The sequence below is a fragment of the Amia ocellicauda genome, chromosome 9, assembly GCF_036373705.1.
Source record: "Amia ocellicauda isolate fAmiCal2 chromosome 9, fAmiCal2.hap1, whole genome shotgun sequence".
NCBI classification, from domain to species: Eukaryota; Metazoa; Chordata; class Actinopteri; order Amiiformes; family Amiidae; genus Amia; species Amia ocellicauda.
The window spans coordinates 37,133,923-37,153,202 of record NC_089858.1 but is presented as its reverse complement, the minus strand read 5'-3'; the positions used below and the strand labels follow the sequence as shown (position 1 = coordinate 37,153,202).

General features: G+C 39.6%; 1 protein-coding gene across 1 annotated transcript; it reads left to right on the top strand.

Annotated features, from left to right (window-relative positions):
- Positions 1 to 957: 957 nt before the first annotated feature.
- On the top strand, positions 958 to 15,379 carry slc18a1 (solute carrier family 18 member A1). Its single transcript, XM_066714382.1, has 16 exons — positions 958 to 1,127; positions 2,772 to 2,924; positions 3,971 to 4,334; positions 5,528 to 5,586; positions 6,653 to 6,736; positions 7,110 to 7,202; positions 7,593 to 7,682; positions 8,032 to 8,075; positions 9,555 to 9,615; positions 10,099 to 10,194; positions 11,002 to 11,080; positions 11,606 to 11,657; positions 12,403 to 12,466; positions 13,347 to 13,466; positions 13,976 to 14,109; positions 14,737 to 15,379. Exons 2-16 carry the CDS (start codon positions 2,810 to 2,812, stop codon positions 14,845 to 14,847), a joined length of 1,566 nt encoding a protein of 521 aa, XP_066570479.1. The 5' UTR covers positions 958 to 1,127; positions 2,772 to 2,809; the 3' UTR covers positions 14,848 to 15,379.
- Positions 15,380 to 19,280: the final 3,901 nt, after the last annotated feature.

Sequence of the window (19,280 nt, the reverse complement as noted above, 5' to 3'; positions counted from 1 at the left end):
AACTGACACATGTCCTGTGTCCGGCAGCTGCTTTTGTGACCTGATTTGCTCAAGTCCAATCACTTTATAAGCACGTGTTGTGCTGCTTCATGGTTAGTGGTTTGTAGCAATGGCAAATAATGCAAATTATCCGTTTGTGATGAACAGGATGGAGAAATACTCTCATGAGTATCTGTTCACGGTGTGCCCTAATCAATTGAAGGATTAGTGAAAATCTGCGCTCTATGTATTGTTTTCGTTAGTTTTTGTGTTTTACAAGTAAATAAATCCACATTTATATACTCACACACATATTTATACAGGCCATAAAAGTTTGAAGGACTTAATTTCCCCTGTAGTGAAAATGACACAAACTGGGGGGATAAATGATTGCAGAAATGTTGCCTTCGTGCTTTTGGCTGAGAGCTGGCCAAAGGGAAATTTGTTGGACAGGATTGAGGGAAGGACAGAGGCCGGCAGGAATGCGCTGCGTGGGAATGTGCTGTCACAGAGGGGCCGATGAGATCCCCCACACATTGTACTCCAATTCGTGTTATTATACATGATTCTTTTTTGATTGAGATGCAGGTGGCAGGATATCTTACAGCAAGGTGTGTACACAAGTTGCGCGCATGTCGCTGGGCTAAAATTAGTCCCGGTCTTTGTTGCGCTGGCTGGGGAAAGAGCCCTGTTGACAGACAGCGCTGGGGGAGAGTGCGAACACACACGTTCCGGTGACAGTGACGGATGCAGTCTGTGAAAAGGGCAGCGCTTTCCAGTCATCGCCCTCCAGCCTGAAAAGGGTTAACATCCCAGATTACAGATAAGCGCTTATTGCACACAGCAAGTCTTTTTCTTTTTCGGTGCGTATATGTGTGTGTGTTTGTCTTGTTTGTTATTGTTTCCCCCCCCGCCTCTTTTTATTTGCCAATAAAGAGCCTCAGGACTCAACAATGACTTCCTCCTGTGACGCAAGGGCAGAGCTTTGGGGGGCCGCGTGCAGGTTTTGTTTCAGGGGTTGCCTCTTAAATTATTCCAAATGCAAAAGGCCAGACACTGCCCGCAGGCATAGGAGTTCATAAATAGCAGGCAATTGGAAGCAGCGCGTTGACTTGCACCTGAAACGCTTCGGCAGAATGCATTGCAAGGTAAGAGTGCTTGTCTGAGCCCTGTACAGCTCCTGACTGTGAGAGGGAGGAAAAATCAAGAGCCTCTTGGGCACATTTCTAATTCTTCTCTTTACTTTTTTTTAACTAGACAATACTGTGACTTTCTTTACAGTAGCTGGATGATTACTTACAAAGAATAATGTGTGTGTTTGTGTGTGTGTTGTGGGGTGGGTTAAGGGAAATCAGTCATCAAAGTGTTATATTATCTCTGGAAATGAATGACTTTCTTGCGGAGAGGTGTTAGTTCTCCTGGTGAGGACATGGCACCTGTTGCAGTGTCCAAGACATTATAAGAGAGATAGGAGGCAGGATTGGAATCAGTTCTTCTAATATTGGTCAAAAGTCATCTTGAGGTTGTTCTTTATTTGATGCATGTACAGAAATATAAATAAAAAGGATTACACTAATATGAATATATGAATCATCTTCATGCAAATATTAGTTGCGATTGATTAAACATTTATTTTGACAAATACAGCTTTACAGAAAAAAAAAGTAATGCAACTGTAACATCGTAACTGCTTTAATTCTTCAGAAAGCTGAAGAAAAATATTGTTTGCTGAGTTGGTATTTGACAGTGCAATGCTTTTAATTGGATGGTAGTGCTACTAATAGTAGTAGTTATCAAAGTATAATAAAAATAAAGGTTGAATGATATATTTCTTCACAATACTGAAACATGCTTTGTGGCAGGTATCTTGCTTTTCGAAATTTTGAATGCACATAATAAAAACTTCAGAACTTGTTGATTCTATATTCAGTATATTAAAACCTAACATCACCCTGGTTTCCTCTTTACTGGGAATCACTACAGGGGCTTGTTTGGAAAAGGGAACTATTTATATGTAATATAGATAACAGAAGCTGACAGATAATAACCATACCAGAAAAGCACTAAAATATAAAAAATAATTTACAACAGAAGTGTTCAAAATATATAACATGGTTGCCCAGGAACCTCATATGTCATTTAGCCATAAACAGTTATGTTTTATGAGGAACAGCGCACACAAGGATAGATGCTGATATGTCTCTGGGTAATGATTAAGACATGCAAAGGATTCAAATGGTCTAATTCGATTGTTGGGAAATTACTCCAGAAGCCGAACATCTCCGCTGCATTTATAAGGCTGCTTTTACAGTAATGAGTTCCTGTTTGACATCGTTAAGCCTCAATATTTACTTTGATTCACAAGACAACTACGTGGTATTCATATGTTCATTAGGACCGGTAGTGGTAGTAGTACCGGTAATGTAATGTTTGTTTGTTTTTAGAATAGACAGCCCCTGCTTTGGTGCTAAGATCACAGTGTAATTACACAATCTTAAAAGTGAGGGCCACTTTCAGCTGCTTTGATTAGCAGTGTGATTTGGGGGACTTGATAGGAGGTAATTAAATAACAGATCGATGGCAGTTTAAAAAGAAGCTGACATTTGCCTGAGGTAGGCTAGTCTTGCGGTTCTGAGTGAGGAACCGTGGTCAAACAAATCCATTTGTAAAAGCCAGCTGCACTGCCTTCGTTCCTGTAGCCCAACAAGTTGTCTGTGTCCCAAAAGCAATCACTACCAGGAGACTGTAGCTGCATATTGCAGCCTGTGTGAGCAATTTTCTGTTTGGCCCAGGTTTTGTAGAGAGTTCCCCTTCCAGTGTGCCCAAAACGATGCCCATCTTCAACCCTCTACAATGGCTGAAAGAGGGCAGGGAGTCTCGGAGGCTGGTGCTGGTGGTGGTTTGCGTGGCTCTCCTGCTGGACAACATGCTCCTCACAGTCGTGGGTAAGTCTGCCCCCTGGCTTCTGATTGGCTCATTATGCTCGCCCAGCATTTGACATCGTTCTTATTTCTCTTTGTGCCTTCGGACAAACCCCATGGGGTCTAAGGTTGGCATGGGGTAGGGTCTTCAAGATGTCTCCAAATATATCTATAATGCAAATGCATTATTCTGTATCCTAAATTTAGTTTTGGGGGTGCTAGAGTTAGTTTTAGCTAGAGTGATCGGTTGTTTTACCAAAAGGTGAATAATTGGCCAGTATTGTGTATTGGTCAGTGTTCCTCATTTGGTGAATCATGGTGAATGCAAATAGGGGGGAAATATTATGAATAGACAGATGACATACAGCACTATTAAAATATGGATTGCTGGGAAGGAAGGAGAGAAATAATGAACTTAAAAATATCACAAGGCATTTGATGTTTTGAATCTCATAAAAGACGATTATACTGAGTCCTGGGAATTAAGTGAGTTAGCAACAATTGTAATGTTTGATTTCTTTCAGCTTAGCAACATAACTTTCAAAAGTTACCCAGTCCTCATAGAATGAGGTAAAAAAAGGCAAGCCAATAGCAATGAGTTAAGAGTGAGTTAATGGAATTTGAGCCTTAAATAGGAACACAGTAATAAACTAGTTTGGGCAGTGCTTATTGTTAATGCCAGACCTATATGAATTGAGATGGAGAGTTTAATCACTGCACGTAGGTCAGTGTGTTCTCTTCCGTTTTATTTATTTGACACCAAAGACGTACCTTTAACATTCAAATCCAAACCCGACCTTTGGCAAAAGCGGATGAGAACGCTGACCTTGTCTGCGGCGACATTTGGGTCTCGACAAAGCGCATCTGATAGGAGCCCCTTTGATAACCGAGCTCCGGCATTGCTTCCCCTGCAGGGATGCGAGTTTGTCTTTCAGTGTCTGTCGGACTAGGGCAGGAGAATCAACACGGCGGAGGTCAGAGTGTTACCACCAACCTTCGGGTTCCCGTCTGCCTCTTCAAAGTGCATCTCCCGCCTGCTAACTGCACACCTGTCCTTTCCCATTTTTCAGTGCCCATAATCCCCAGCTTCCTGTATGCCACGGAGTTCAAGACGCTGGAGCTCATCCCAAACCAGACCTCTCCTCCCACACCACAGGCCTCCACAGTCCCAGCCTTTTCTTCAGTCTTCTCCTTGTACGACAACGTGACCTACATCCCCACAGACTCCACAGCAAACGCATCAGCCCTCGTCACCAGCAAGGCTTTCAACGACTCAACCACCCAGATGGAGACCGCGATCCCCGCGAGCCACAACAGCTGCGTGAAGAATAGCCATTTCCTGGAGGAAGAAAACGTGCGTGTCGGCCTTCTGTTTGCCTCCAAAGCTTTAGTGCAGCTGCTGGTTAACCCCTTTGTGGGTCCCCTAACCAACAGGTACTTGATCTGTCATTGTTGTTTTAGATCTAGGAAGATGTCAGGGCCAGCATTATCCCATTGGTATTGCTGCTAACCCCTTCAACATGGAAAGTACAGGGTTACGGTTTGGGCCTGAGATAATATAACATTCAATCTCAGTGGGCCACAATCTAGCACATTTCTAGGGCCTCCTAAAATCTAGCAACTGTATTAGACCTGGGGAAGTGGTTAAATTGATTCAGTTGAGTGAAGAATTAATGCAATTAAGTAATTAAGAGCTGAAGTGCAATGGAAGCCAGGAATTGTCCCTCAGGGATGGGATCTGAAGAGCAACGCTTTACATTTTACTGTTAAACCTTTTCTCAATTAATATTGTATTACTGTACAATATCTTTTGGGCTCCATAACCTCCCACCCTGTAATTCTAGACAGCTTTGATACAAATCTATTCAAATCTGCGACACCAGTGTAACTGTAGACAATGCTATGAAATGTATTCCAGCACCAAATATACAAGGAAAAAGAAAGGAAGCAAACAAATGGTTTCCATGATGCCATATTTGCTGAGCCTTACAAGGTCACATTTTACAGAGCTCTCTTTGGCATCTGTGGTTTGTTTGTCTAGCATTAGTTTTTTATACCCCCACAGCCAACTTGTTAACTGGAAAGTCTACCACCATACCTTTCTATTGTGCTGTACCTTTCTACCTTCTAAAATTCTTGTCCTGGTAAATGAGGATCTTTCATTTCTGTTGGGAAAATGTTCTAAGAAATTAATCACAGCGCACCTCCGTTCTCCTTCCCCTACAATCACATGACTACAGCGTGGTATAAGGAGCAAATTTTCTCCTTCATTGTAAAGGATGATGAGCCATCCTTTGTGTTCCCCAGGAAAGACAACAGCAGGAAGATGACTGAAATATTTCCAAGACGTGATAATGAGGAAGCTCCTGGGCCTCTTAGGGTGTGATTGTCAATTCAAATCAATTTCTGTGAGGTTATTTTACCTGCGTGCATTCGGGAAGTCGCTTAGATCACGAGGCAAATGGGTGTCAGAATGACGGCTCCTCGCGACGCAGCATAATCGAGTCACACAATGCTGCCATCAATCGCATGCAATCGCTGCTCTCTCCAGCCCTAATGTGGAGATGACCTCCCAGGTCCTATCCAAGACTGATTGCCTCATGTGTTTTTCTTTTCTTTTCCTGCAGGATCGGATACCACATCCCAATGTTTGCTGGCTTCATCATCATGTTTGTGTCAACAATATGTAAGCACCCATGAAGTCTTTTAATAATATAAGAAAAATCACATAGGCTGGATATATGAGTGCAATACATAACTGAGCGACAGGTAAAGGACATCAAATGTAACAAGTGTCCCTTATTCTTGTATGCATAATTTTCTAGACTTCTTCAAGTTTCTTGATCTACACTGTGAAGTAAACAGCTTTTACAACTGGACATAGAATGGGACATTTTATTTAATCATATTTACCTATATGTGTTAATCAAGTCAGCTTTTTAAAGAACCAAATACGTTTTTTTTAAAGATTTGTGGATGTTTTTGTTTTCTTAATTTAGGCCAAGTTTCATGTTAGATTTGACTTTAAGATTGGACCTAATCTACCTGATTGTTTCCTGAGATGTATTAAGCTTAGGAAACGGGGGGGGGGGGGTTCAACATGTAAAATCATTCAAAGCTGAAGAGTTAAATTAATTGATATCTCAGGTACTTAGGTGAACAGTCTGCAGATGAATACCAAGCAAGCAACTTATAGTTAGCACACCTTATTATTCAAGTATTAGCAATTAAAATTAGACAGTGGGATTTGTCCAAAGTGACTTTCAGAGAGCAACTAGTGCAGAATACCTTACAAAAGGCCCTTGGTTTGACATTTTATCCAAAGGGTTGAGTTTAAGAAAGAAAGGATCTCATGAAAATGGAGAAACAATCTTTAATCACCTCAAATGTGTAGAGGACCATGATAAAGACAGCTGAAAGCAAAGGACACTGAACATTTTGTTGTTCAAAAGTCTACATCAAGATGGATTCAAATGTCAGACACCATGTGTATATAAAGCTATCTGGCAAAAGCATGCAGGTATTATCATTCAATTACATCACACTCAGCAATCATACATCAAGGGTAACAGGTTAATCCCAAAGACTGGGCACAGGGGGGTTGTGACACCCTAGGATTATCGATTATTGTAGTTTCAACATTATTATAAGAATTAGTGCTTTCCTTGACTCCTACTCTGCCTGTGTACTTTATGATTCTGTTAAAATGTCCTGAGTTCTGAGTCCAGTGCTCCTCCTCCCTTGATTTCCAGTATTCGCCTTCTCAGGGACGTATGCCTTATTGCTTGTGGCTCGGGCTCTTCAGGGAATTGGCTCCTCTTTCTCCTCTGTGGCAGGTAAGCAGCCCTCTGTGTCTATGTGTCCTTCTCCTGGACCTAAAGCCATCAGTTGACTGGCAGCACTAATCTGACCAGTGAGTCTACCAGATCTACCAGAAGTTCTATAATCTTCCCGATGGGCTGGTGGGTTAACCATATGGTGACCAGTATAGCTAGTGGTCATGCTGGCACTGGCCAGAGTGAGAAAAAGCAATGTGTTTACTTACATGGGAGTCAAGGGGGAAACCTCTTTGAGTCATTTTCAAGGGCTGCTTTTCTCAGTCTGTTACTGAGTATGACAGCGGTTAAACTGCCATAAACCTCTTTTCAAAGAAGGCTGGCTGAGACGAGAGCTCCTCGTTCTGTGTCTGTGACATCTGTTTCTTCGCAGGTCTGGGGATGCTGGCCAGTGTTTATACAGATGACAATGAACGAGGATTCGCCATGGGGATAGCTCTGGGGGGGCTAGCAATGGGCATCCTTAGTAAGTGACAACAACATCCTCTTTGTCTATTCTTTGTTTCCTCTCTGAGTCTCAATACACATCAATACTCCTCACACGTGTACTCTAATCACAAGTGCTTTCTTATAGCACTTTGCTGACCCCAGGCAGTGTGTAAAAGTCCATAGGAAGGGTTTTTGTGTTCATTTAACAGGGTTATATCTATTTCGGAAATGGCCGCGTTTTGGATTAAAGACTTTACCTTCAGATTTTGGTAAGGGTACACATTGGCGCATTGTGGTAATTTTTCTGCACTGAGTTCATTTTAACTTAGCATGTTTCATAAAGAGAATAAAATACAACCAGTGCATTTGCTTTTTCCATTAACTTGTTTCCATAAGAGCATGGTTTCCCTTGTGATTGTTCCCCCAGTCGGAGCCCCTTTTGGCAGTGTGATGTATGAGTTTGTTGGAAAGAGCGCCCCCTTCCTCATTTTGGCCTTCCTGGCTCTGTTTGATGGCGGTGAGTTGTGGTCTGTCATGTCTTCACACATTCATACACACATTTCACCCCCTAAATGACAGTGAATGCAAGCACTTTCTACTGAGGGCTGTGAACTGCAACCTTGCCACCTACAAAGTACCAAAGAAAAAACTACATTTGTACATTTTACAAATCATTTAGTCCCTTAAAAGTATAGTAGTTTCAGATCCACTTTTTAGCTTTTAGGTTTTCTACTGTATTGTCAGCTTAGTACAACATGTACTGTAGCTGTGGCATTGTCGATTGCCCTCCAGCTTTGCTACAAAATCCATACTCATAATTCGAATTATAATGAGACGTTATTTCCTTCCTCCTGTCTCCAATACAGCCCTGCAGCTATGTATACTCCAGCCGTCAAAGATTTCTCCGGGGGTAAGTCTTTTCCTAGCTCTCTTTTCCCACTGATTGCCAACAAAAAACAACAACCCAAAATAGGAGGTAACCGCTTGAATGTCAAATACGTTTTATTGAGATTAACAGAAAGGAAAGAACTCAATATCCAAAGGACATCTTGGCAGTCTGCGACGTTCAGTGCTGTGTGACATGATGCTCATTACAGTCCCCTTGCAGGCTATTGAGAAGCAGTCCCTTATTGATTAATGGACTGTATTCTTAGAGCAATTAACTGCAAGTTGTGATACAGGTGTCGTGCAAAAGGCCCCCAGTCTCACTGAGTCTCTGAGTCACATGGTTTCTCAATGCATCTAACAGAGGTGTTACAGGTGTTCCCCTGTAAATCGGCCACTGATCTTTTTGGTTCGTTTCTGTTTTTGAGATCCATCTCCAAAATTAACTCCAATTGGCCTCACCAAGGCCAGTTTCTTTCCCTTTCTTGTGACACTATAACAGGGGTGGCCCACCCTGATCCCAGAGGGCTCTTCAGGTTCTCATTCCACCTTAGGTCTAAAACAACTGATTCACAACATCCTTGGCTTCATCAGACTCGTTTAAAGACTTGCCCTAGTTTCCAAAGTGTTTGTGATTTAAGGAGACCAATTAAACCTGCTGGACTGATGCCCTACAGAACAGATACAAGCATCCCTGCACTATACCAGTGAGGTTATCACTAAGTATATGACATAATGACCAATTCAGCCCCCTTCCTAATAGGTCCAGAGGGGTTGGACTGATGCATGATGGGTAACAACCAATGCTCAATGATTTATTGTGTTATTGTTAATAGGGACCCCTTTCACCAAAATATCCCATTGTGTGGCAGCTTTCCTGCAATTTCCTTTGTCTTAATTCTTGTGGGCAAAGGCAAACAAGATTTTAATAAAATGCAACTTAAAATATGCCTCTTTCTTCATAGTTCTTTTTGCACAGGGGTGTAAACTATCCTTTGGTGAAAACATTTGGGTGGGAAGAATGCTCTGAAATGACCTAGATCTTAGTAGTTTTACTGTTACCCTTGTTCGGATCCTAAGATTACTCGTCGCAGGGAGAGCTTTTTATCAAGAATTAAGCATTCCTGAAGTATCTTCGATTTCCTTTCAAATAGGAGAGATCTTTTTAAGATAAGATAACCCCCCCTTTATTAAGTAGCTTAATTATCTTAGCTTTATTGCTGTCGTTAACATTGTTAACATTTAAGATTTCCTTGTGTGTTTTTTCTCAATTTTTTTTCTTTTTACTGCTGTGTTTTATTGAGATTTTTGGTGGCTAAAAACTCCACTGAGATGCCCTTAATTGAAAATCCAGAGATAGCTGTTAATTTCATTACTGTATAAGACACCCAAGAGAAACTATTGCAGTGAGCCAGCTATATTCTGAGTGATAGTACCAATGTAGGAGATGTAAATTAAATTCATAGAATGCATTTAGCCTAAAGACATGCCTCTTGTTTTTCAGAGTGTGGAAGGCACACCTTTGCTAACCCTGTTACGAGACCCCTATATACTTATAACTGCAGGTAAGAGCTGTGTCCAGATTAAATCCATTAGTTTTCCTCACTATTGTACATTGCAAAGATACCACACAGCAGCACAAAATAAGATATGGGCTTATAAAATGATAACCGTGGGAGGCAAAAACATTTCACCTAATGGAGAAAAAATCGAATAAGACTCTCGTATATCTGTGTTTTGAATCTCATGCAGTTAAACGACTCATTAATTATCAAAGACCACCCCCCTCTAGAGATGATAACTTGTGTTGTGATCTTTTGGTTAAAAGGGGTGTTGCTTAATCCCCAACCATTCCACTCCCAAAGGATCATGGTTACTCATCCCTGCAGAACATAAATATAGTATAACAAACAAAACTCATTGTAAGGAGGTGTCCTCTGTGTGTAGTAACAGCTGCTCTGATGCACAGTGTGGGATAACCGCTAAGTCTTTTGCACCTTTTCTTTACATCGACCCAGAAACTGATACTGTGTTTCCGTTTGTTGCAGGTTCCCTGTGTTTTGCCAATATGGGGGTGGCTATGCTGGAGCCCACCCTCCCGATATGGATGATGCAAACCATGTGCTCCCCAAAATGGCAGCTTGGTACGTTTCTGGAATATGTATGAGACATTGTTACAATTGTAAAAATACATCACATTATTTTTACATACCCATTTATACAGCTGGGGTTTACTGGAGCAATCTGGGTACAGTACCTTGCTCAAAAGTACAACAGCAGTGTCCTCCACCTGGGACTGAACCCACGACCCACAATCTGTGCCCTTTGGTGCAGATATCACTGGTTTGGATGACATTATGTACTGGAGGATGACTCTGTACACTTGGCAAAGTGAGATTTTAATAGATTTGGGATTTAATTATTTTAATTTCACCTGTGTGGCTTTGTAAATACACTCACAGCCCTGCAATACACTATACCTGGTGCTGGGAATACAGTACTGTTCAAACTCCCCATGCAAAGGGAGTTATATTTCCAATCCTTAAATCTATTTGCACATCAAGAGAGTAAATATGCAAACTCTAGCCTGGGCAATTCCCTGGTCATATCCATTCTCTTTTACCTTGATTTTACAAACTACAACACAATATATGGAAGTATATTATAGTCTTTACTGGCTTGACTCCCCGGTCTATTTTCATCTGTCAAAAACTGAAAAAAGTGTAAACAGGGCTTTGCATTTTGTCTGAAATGTGTCCCGAATCGATTTCAAAGAGATCCGTTGTATTGAATCAAAGGGGAAAGCAGTTTAATTTGAATGATGTTAGTATGAATTGATGCTAAGTTTACTTTAAAAAGGGCTCATTCTAACCTCAAATCAGCACTGTTTGGTTGCTGTATCACTTCGTTGCATAGAAAAAAAGTAATCTTGTTTCTATATAATCCTTTAGGTATAGCTTTTCTTCCAGCTAGTATCTCCTACCTCATCGGCACAAACTTGTTTGGTTTCCTTGCTAACAAAATGGGCAGGTAAGAATCTTTATACCATTGCATCAGTACAAAATCTCAAAAAGTGTGGCACATCTGTTTTAATGTATTAACCATTATATTTCCTAACAGAACTTCACCTCAAAAAAGGCTTTACTTTGGTAGCATTCAAACCTAGTAAAGTATTAACATTTGGATAGAAACAATGTCCCATTCGTAATTAACATGGAATTAATCATTAAGGGATGCCAGTTAGTACCAGGTTGATACATCTTTGAAAAGTGCACTTATTGCACATTTTTAAGTATTTATACATGTCAGTTACAGGCCCTAATCTTTGACTGTACATTACCAAACATGTAAAGTGTCGTTATAAAATCTATTGTAGTCTTTTTTCCACTGCGTTCTGATAATGTACATCTGTTCCCTCCACTCTGAGACTGTAATGAGCTGTTAAATTCTGACTTGAAAAGATGTTGTGTTCTGTCTGCATGGATACAATGATGACTTTGTCAGCACGGTCAGCCATCCTTCAAACAGGTCTCTAACCTGTGACTCCTCCCCCAGGTGGTTGTGTTCCATGATTGGCATGATGATAGTTGGAATCAGCCTGCTGTGTGTGAGTATTGTGCCATCAACAGGACATCCCCGTAGTACTGCATTCATATACACCAGACCTTTAAGAGGGCTGTGCTCCAAGCCAGCCCACATGTAGCCAACAAGTCCTGGCAGGACACTGCTGCATCTTAGCAGAAATTGGCACAACCAGTTCTGTAGTGGTGATTGAAGAAGTGGGTATATTGTAATTCCACACACCACCGGCTGGCGATTCGACAACCATGGAATGGTGAACAAATTACATAATCCAAAGTTCCCTCCAAATTACATGGGTGTACATAAAATTCCCTTCAAATTACGTGGGCGTATGCAAAATTCCCTTCAAATTACGTTCCCTCAATTACACCACTGGGCATAGCTGTTAATTGGACACAAACTACAGCGCAACAAAATATTAGTTTGAATAGCAAAAACAATCTCTATACATGTTTATCTACATCTTATTATATATTATTTTTCAAATTCAAATTCAAAAGTTGCTTTATTGGCAGGACATTAGTAGTTTTGCCAAAGCTGATACATACACAATGTAACTGGATTTCTGGCTAATGGAACTGAACAAAGACAGTAGAAGTAAAAATAAAAAATAAATACAGTAAAAAAAAAAATATATATATATATATATATATATATATATATATATATATATATAATATTTCCTTGTATCTGAGTGATTTTGTGTGATCGAGTATCTGATTCTGATATGCTTCTCCAATACGCTGATTTTCTTTCTAATTTGTTTACAGGTCCCTTTTGCCAAAAATATATATGGGCTCATTGGTCCTAATGGTGGTCTTGGGTTTGCAATTGGTAAGTACGCTTCAGGTCTCATCCTGAATTCAAATGGTTGATACGCTAAGCTTCACAAATACTGAAGCACGCTGGCAGCATTCATTTAAATCTTTCAACAGTTTAATTCCCTTATCATCAAAATGAATATTGTTCTATCAATATTGTATATGTGTATTATTTTTTTCTCTCAAGACATTAGTCATAGATTTACTAAGCCAGGTGGTAGACCTGCTTTTTTTCCCTCAGCTCAATTACAGCCTGGCTGTTCTCTCAGTGTTTTTCTCAATGACCTTTGGATAATAATTTGCTAGACACGAGTGTGAGAACAGGACATATGGCTGGTGGAAATGGAAAATGTGAAATAGTATAGTGCTCAGTCCAATGTTGAGCCCAGCACTAAGATGTTGGCTTAAAATAGAACTGAAGGACTTTAAACACAGTCTGAGAACTCAAGGGGTCTATTAAGAAAAGTAAGTACAACAACTCAAAGTTATTAATTGTACAATAACAGAATACCAGAAGATAATACTCTGAGAACTATATGGATTTATCTCTCACATGTACCTACTCAAATGTCTTTTATTTATTTATTTATTTATTTATTTATTGATTAGAACCCATCTGTTTTTCTCAGATGTATAGTTTTATTACTTATGTAGAATGGGTCACTTATGCGTGACTTATTTTCATTTCGGTAAAAACTGGAAGTATAAAAAGCTTTCACAGATGTTATTGTTAGCTGTGTTACTAAGTGATGCAAACCTGCTTTCTATATCGTCAGCTAGACCCAGTCAAAGTCAACTCTCACTGTAAACATTGCTTTAAATGTAGCCCATTGCTTTCAGAACTGGGGGTTTCACCTCTTTAAAAGGAACCTCTGTGTCTCTGTCTCCGGCAGGAATGGTTGACTCTTCAATGATGCCAATTATGGGGTACCTGGTGGACATTCGCCATGCCTCGGTCTATGGCAGTGTTTATGCCATTGCTGATGTGGCTTTCTGCATGGGATTTGCAATCGGTAAGGGGAATAACGGAGGAAAAGTCATCCAGTATGGCCCTGTATTGTCATGAAAATATATGACAGGAATATATAAACCGACAGGGATAAATGTCATTTATAAATTCTTTATGACCTGGAATATGTGAAACAAGCAATAACAAAGAATCAGGAACATCTGACTATGTTGACATTGCCAACTAAGCCTCAAGTACTCTCCCATATAACTCCCCTGGAAATAAAGTTAATAGCTTGGTTATTTAACCCTTCACTATCAGTTTGACATTCAGTAGTGTGTTAACCAGGCTTATATTTTGAAAACCCTAAAAAAAGTAATGACAGCTGCTAGTTTGTCATCATCAGCAGCCTGTGTCTATTTCTTGCTTGTCTCCTAAACATAAAAATCAGAAGATATTAGGAACAAGTCTGTCAGTGTTTTAACAAGGGTTGGACAGAACCACACCTATTTGAATTTGATCAACATCACCTGAGAGTGATGTCATTCAAAATCTCTCTGTCTCTCCTTCCAGGCCCGTCGACTGGAGGAGCCATTGTGAAAGCTATAGGCTTCCCCTATCTCATGGTCATCATTGGCATCATCAACATCCTGTACGCACCCTTGTGCTGCTTCCTACGAAATCCAGCTGCGCGGGAGGAGAAAATGGTGAGTCTGGATGCTTTTTATTATTATTTTCTAAACTTCTTAGCAGGGTGACTTACAATTGTTACAATATATCACATTCATACCCATTTATACAGTTGGGCATTTACTGGAGCAATCTAGGTAAAGTACCTTTCACAAGGGTTCAACAGCACACAACCCTCATCCAGAGTCCAGAGCCCTAACCACTACTCCACACTACTTTTATTTAGGCCTACTTCTTGTAGCAGATTTAAATGAACACCCCAGCTAAGAGTCAGTGTTCGGCAGATGAGTTTCCCCCTAAGGGACCAGATTGCTTCTAGTTTTCATCCCAACTGGGCTCTTAATTAAATAACTCAAATAATCACTGAACTGCACCCACTCATCCTCTTGGCTCGGTATAAACAACCTTTAAAACCCACTGGCTTTGAAGGACACAAAAGAAATGACATGATCCTAAACACACGCCTATGGAAAAGAGGCTCATATAAGCTCACCGATAAATGTATGTGCCCTGTAGTGCCCTGAGAAATAACAGAAAAAGGTTGCTGCCTTTTCTGTCAGCTCAAAAGTGGGCCAAAGGAAAAGGTGGCCTCTCTAAGGCAGTTAATCCCACGTCTTATTTTAATGTTTGTTATCGTTCACCAGGCTATCATCAACCAGGAGTGCCCCATGCACGTCAAAAGCTACAACACTCAGAAGATGCACCGCGAGTTTCCCCTGAGCGATCTGAGCGATGAAGAGGAATCTGAAGAGTGATGGGAACGGCTGGCCTTCCCTCGGTCGCTGCGGCCCACGCGCCGTGCTCCCGAGCGCTCTGTTCTTTCTAAACCCTACGGAAAGTCAACAAAATGTGGAAGAAAAAAGTACAACAACCAAAGAGCACTCCTGCCAGGCTAGCCAGAGTGTCTTATTGCTGCTTGTGTTTGGTTTCCAAGTCAGATGACATATCTTGCTTTCTTTTCATGTGGTCGTAACAGAGTACAGGAAGAGAAACTGAGAGGAGAGTCCGCGAGGATTCGCTGAGTTTTATTCTGAACTCAAATTATTCTTTTTTGGATATTAGATGGAAAAACATAATGTGAAATTAAATTAAATAAAAAAATGATTTGGAAGCCGAGTTTCTGGTCTCTCGTCATGAGTTCTATGACTTTGAGAGCACATTTAAAATGACATGGTGGACTTCTGAGCATTTATTGAATTTATTATTATTATTATTATTATTATTATTATTATTATTATTATTATTATTATTATTATTATTACTATTACGGCTGTTTCCAGCAGTTTTTTTTTATATGTTTACAAATAAAGTATATATAAATGTGTATGTTTACATATTGAGTATGTACATTTGTGGAAATAACCAATTAAAGAATTGTTCTCCGTCCCCCTTGTTGTGGCTTAGCTACTCTGCGGTCTGCGTTGCCGAGAAGTAACTTTGTGAACTAAAAGGATTCATTTGATCGATAAAACAAGAACTTACATTTCATCTCAGCCCAGGCGGCGTCCTGCATCCAATACTGACACTTGCCCAACAGATGTCTTATCGCACAGATCTATGGGAAGTCCTCACAAACTGTTACGATGTGTATCTCTACTCGTTGAGCTGAGCATAACCTTTCCCAATGCTGCTGCTTCAAAACTCGGCTCGGATGCTATAAAATCCAATATCCTTTCCAACGAGCGCTCAGTTGCCTCAGCTTGCCTGTGCAGACAAGTTTTTATCTTCAAATAAAATGGGCCTATCTTTGTTTGCTGAGGCTTTTTAATTTCCTTCCTTCACTGGAGCTTTAGTCATATTTTAAAGCTGGGGTTTTTGTGTGTGTGTGTGTTTTTTTTTTTTGGTGGTTATCAAAGGGAGAAAAAAGAGAGAGGGAGAGGTAAGGAGACAGAGGGAGAGATTTGCATCAGTGGCGCACGGTGCTCCAATACTTCCAATTTCCAGGTCCCATAAATAACAAAGAAGCATCTGGAACAGGAGAAAACCTAGCCTCCGGAGCCGACCGTCGACATCTTATTCAATTATCTTGTAAACAGCCTCGTTTTAAGTAGCTCTCGCTGCCCTGGCTGTAGAATTAGTTTCTCTGCCGGGCAATTGTGCAGCTTGTAAATAAGCCATCTGTGTCAATGATATCACCTTCGACCCTTCTTAAGCTGTATATGTTTGATCTAAAAAACTGAAAAAAAGTCCCAGTAGGCTCAAAAAACAAATGAATCTATATTAAAGTCCCCATAAATTGAAGCTGTTGAGCTGCCATGGCTGAGGGAGGGAAAATTACAGGGATTTTTCAGAAATAAAACAGGAGAATAAAGTTATATTTCCATGGCTGATCTTGTAGGTTTTGGGTTCTGCAAGCTCTTTTGCAAAATTGCACTAACAAACCAGAAAAGCATTATTTGTGGCATAACTATTGTAAAGCTACATCTGTATTTCCATTTGTACTTTTCAAAATCAAGTAATTTGGACCCTAAATCCAACTACTGTACACTACGGTTTCAAATGTGTACTGAAAACATTACAAAGGGATTTTCAGCCGGACAAAAGGAAATACACTTCTTATGTGTATGTTATTTTTTGTTTTTTTTGTTTTTTTCTGTTTATTCAGAAACAATGCATAATGCATAATGGCCAATCACATTCATATAAAAGATGCATGGATACATAAATACATAGAATATTTTCAGAATGTATTTGTTCAGGATTGGCTCAAAGATTGCTATGTATTTATACAATCCACTTGCAGAATATATTCTCTTCACCGAATGAGACGTTTCAGTGTTGTTTCTACACTAAGCAGAGGTGGCAAGATCATCAGACGACACACGCTTACATGAGACGTGATAGCAGTTACAATCAACGCAAAGACAGCAGGCCCTCTGAGCTGTCTGTGGAGTTTGAAGGGGCTGTGTCCTCTCTGGTCATCGCAGTGGGGGTCTGTGGACGTCCTCGCCGTTTCGCAAAGAGGCATGTCGTGTTTAATGATGTTACAGGTCATGGTACTAACCCAAGGCCTGGAGGAAATGCGGCTTATTGGACTGCAGGCAGCACAGAGTGTACAGATCAGGCCTGATAAGGATGATTATTAGATGACAAAGGAGACTTCTCGAGGCTTTGATAGCATACAGCACACCAGCTGTCACCGTTGCCACGCTCGGTCCTGCAAACCAAATTATTGGTCTCCTCCTGGAGGGATCTGCAAAAAAATTGGTTTAAAAGAACTTATTGATGCCACTGTGTGTCTACTGCATGTGTTTAATTTAGAACAGAAAAAAAATCACATTATAATTAATAATAGTAACATAATAACAATAATAAGTCATCTTGACATTATAGAGCAACACCTCTGACTGTTTGCCTGCGGAATCACATATATTTGCATACACACACAAAGACACATACCTCTCTCTTTGATATATTAAAGGACTGTGTAGACTTTAATGATTTGTCAGTCTCTCTTTACCGCAGTTCCAATAAGTGTTTGTTCATCTCGGCTTGTGTGGCTCTTTGTAACTTGTAGATTTTTTGATTTGGCATTTCTCTGCATCCTATAAATTCTTTTAAAATTAAGGCAAAGAAAAGCCTGTGATGGAGACTTTAATGCATACTGAATTCTAGACAGAATACATTAAAGTAAATGGATGAAAATATTCTCTTTCTGCCCCTGGGGTCAGGAAAAAATTGTCTATACAAATCAAAAGGTTTTTTTTTTAGGAGCTTTTACTTCCAAGCTGTGACATTTAAATAAAAGGACAGGGATATATATTTTTGTATTATCATTACTATTATTATTTAGAATTGTACAATCTTCCCGAAAGCCATTATAATGTCCCATTGTGATGGAAAAGGGGTATCTTTTCAAACAGCACAGGAAATTGAGATGTTGACAATGATGGGCTGAAATGCAATAAGGGCTGAACAATGAAAAGCACTTTAAACCTCACAATATGAGAAGAAGAAAAAAAATCGGCCATTTATTTTGTGATTTCCTTGTGAATTGCAATTCACCATTTTGCAAAGAGGGATGTTAAGCAGATCAAACAGGGAAGACATTACCATACGCCCTGCATTTTCATTGGCCTGTCTTATTTCTCTAGCTCTTGGCGCCCTCGTGTGTTTGAAGCATTGCTACACTGGGTTTCAATCATAATGGCTGAGAACCAGAGGGGTGTGTGACATTTTCATACTTTCACAGGAAGGCAAACACAGAACTTTGATTAACTAACTGTGTGTTTTATGGTGTTTTTTTTTTTACTCTTTATTGTGTAGTTACTTCAGATTTCTACTTTTGTCTTAAGCTAGATCTCACCAAGAGCTTACATTTGATAACACAACATCTGTCCCAAAATACAACTTAGGCCCCTCTGAGGCTGAACTCTATAATGTATCTCTCCCCCTATATCTGCAAAACAAGGTGCTTATGAAACTAAATGTATACAAAAAAACTTATGAACCATACAAATAAACGTAATGAAATGTTTCAAATACATGTGGTTATCTTATATTATTATTATTATTATTATTATTATTATTATTATTATTATTATGTGTATTATTATTTACTTCTTAGGAGACGTCCTTGTCCGGGGCGATTTCCAAAATATAAGAGCAATACAAAAGTGCAATAATACAGTGCAATTCAAGGCATAATACATTTTACAAATTCACAGTTTACACAAGTGTATACGAGATACAATAAGCAATATATAAGGTCTTACATACTAGATTGTATAACCTGGTAAGTGCAGACAAAATGTTAAGTCAATGTTAATCAAAATAAACAATACAAGTGCTAGTAATGCAAATGCAAGAGTATGACAAAACGTTGTGTAAGTGCAATCTTACAGGAGAATGCAAGACTAAATTACAAGTAGTCTGAAAAGAAAATATTGTACTAATATAATAATATTACAGCTTAGTATCTTATAATTTTGACTATGCTTACATTGATGTAGAACCTTCACCTTCTAAATGTATTTATTTATTTTAGTGTATTGATAAGAGTATGTATCCATACAAGCAATGGCTCCTGGACTTCCAGTGCAGAAGCAATATGCATCAAGGGATATATGTTTGTTAAGTATCCATATTTTAATTATGTATATTATATTTCGCCATATAGTTAGCTAAGTGTTCATCAAGGTTTATACTTCCCTCTCATGTGGTTTGTAAATATGTAACCGAATAGTTA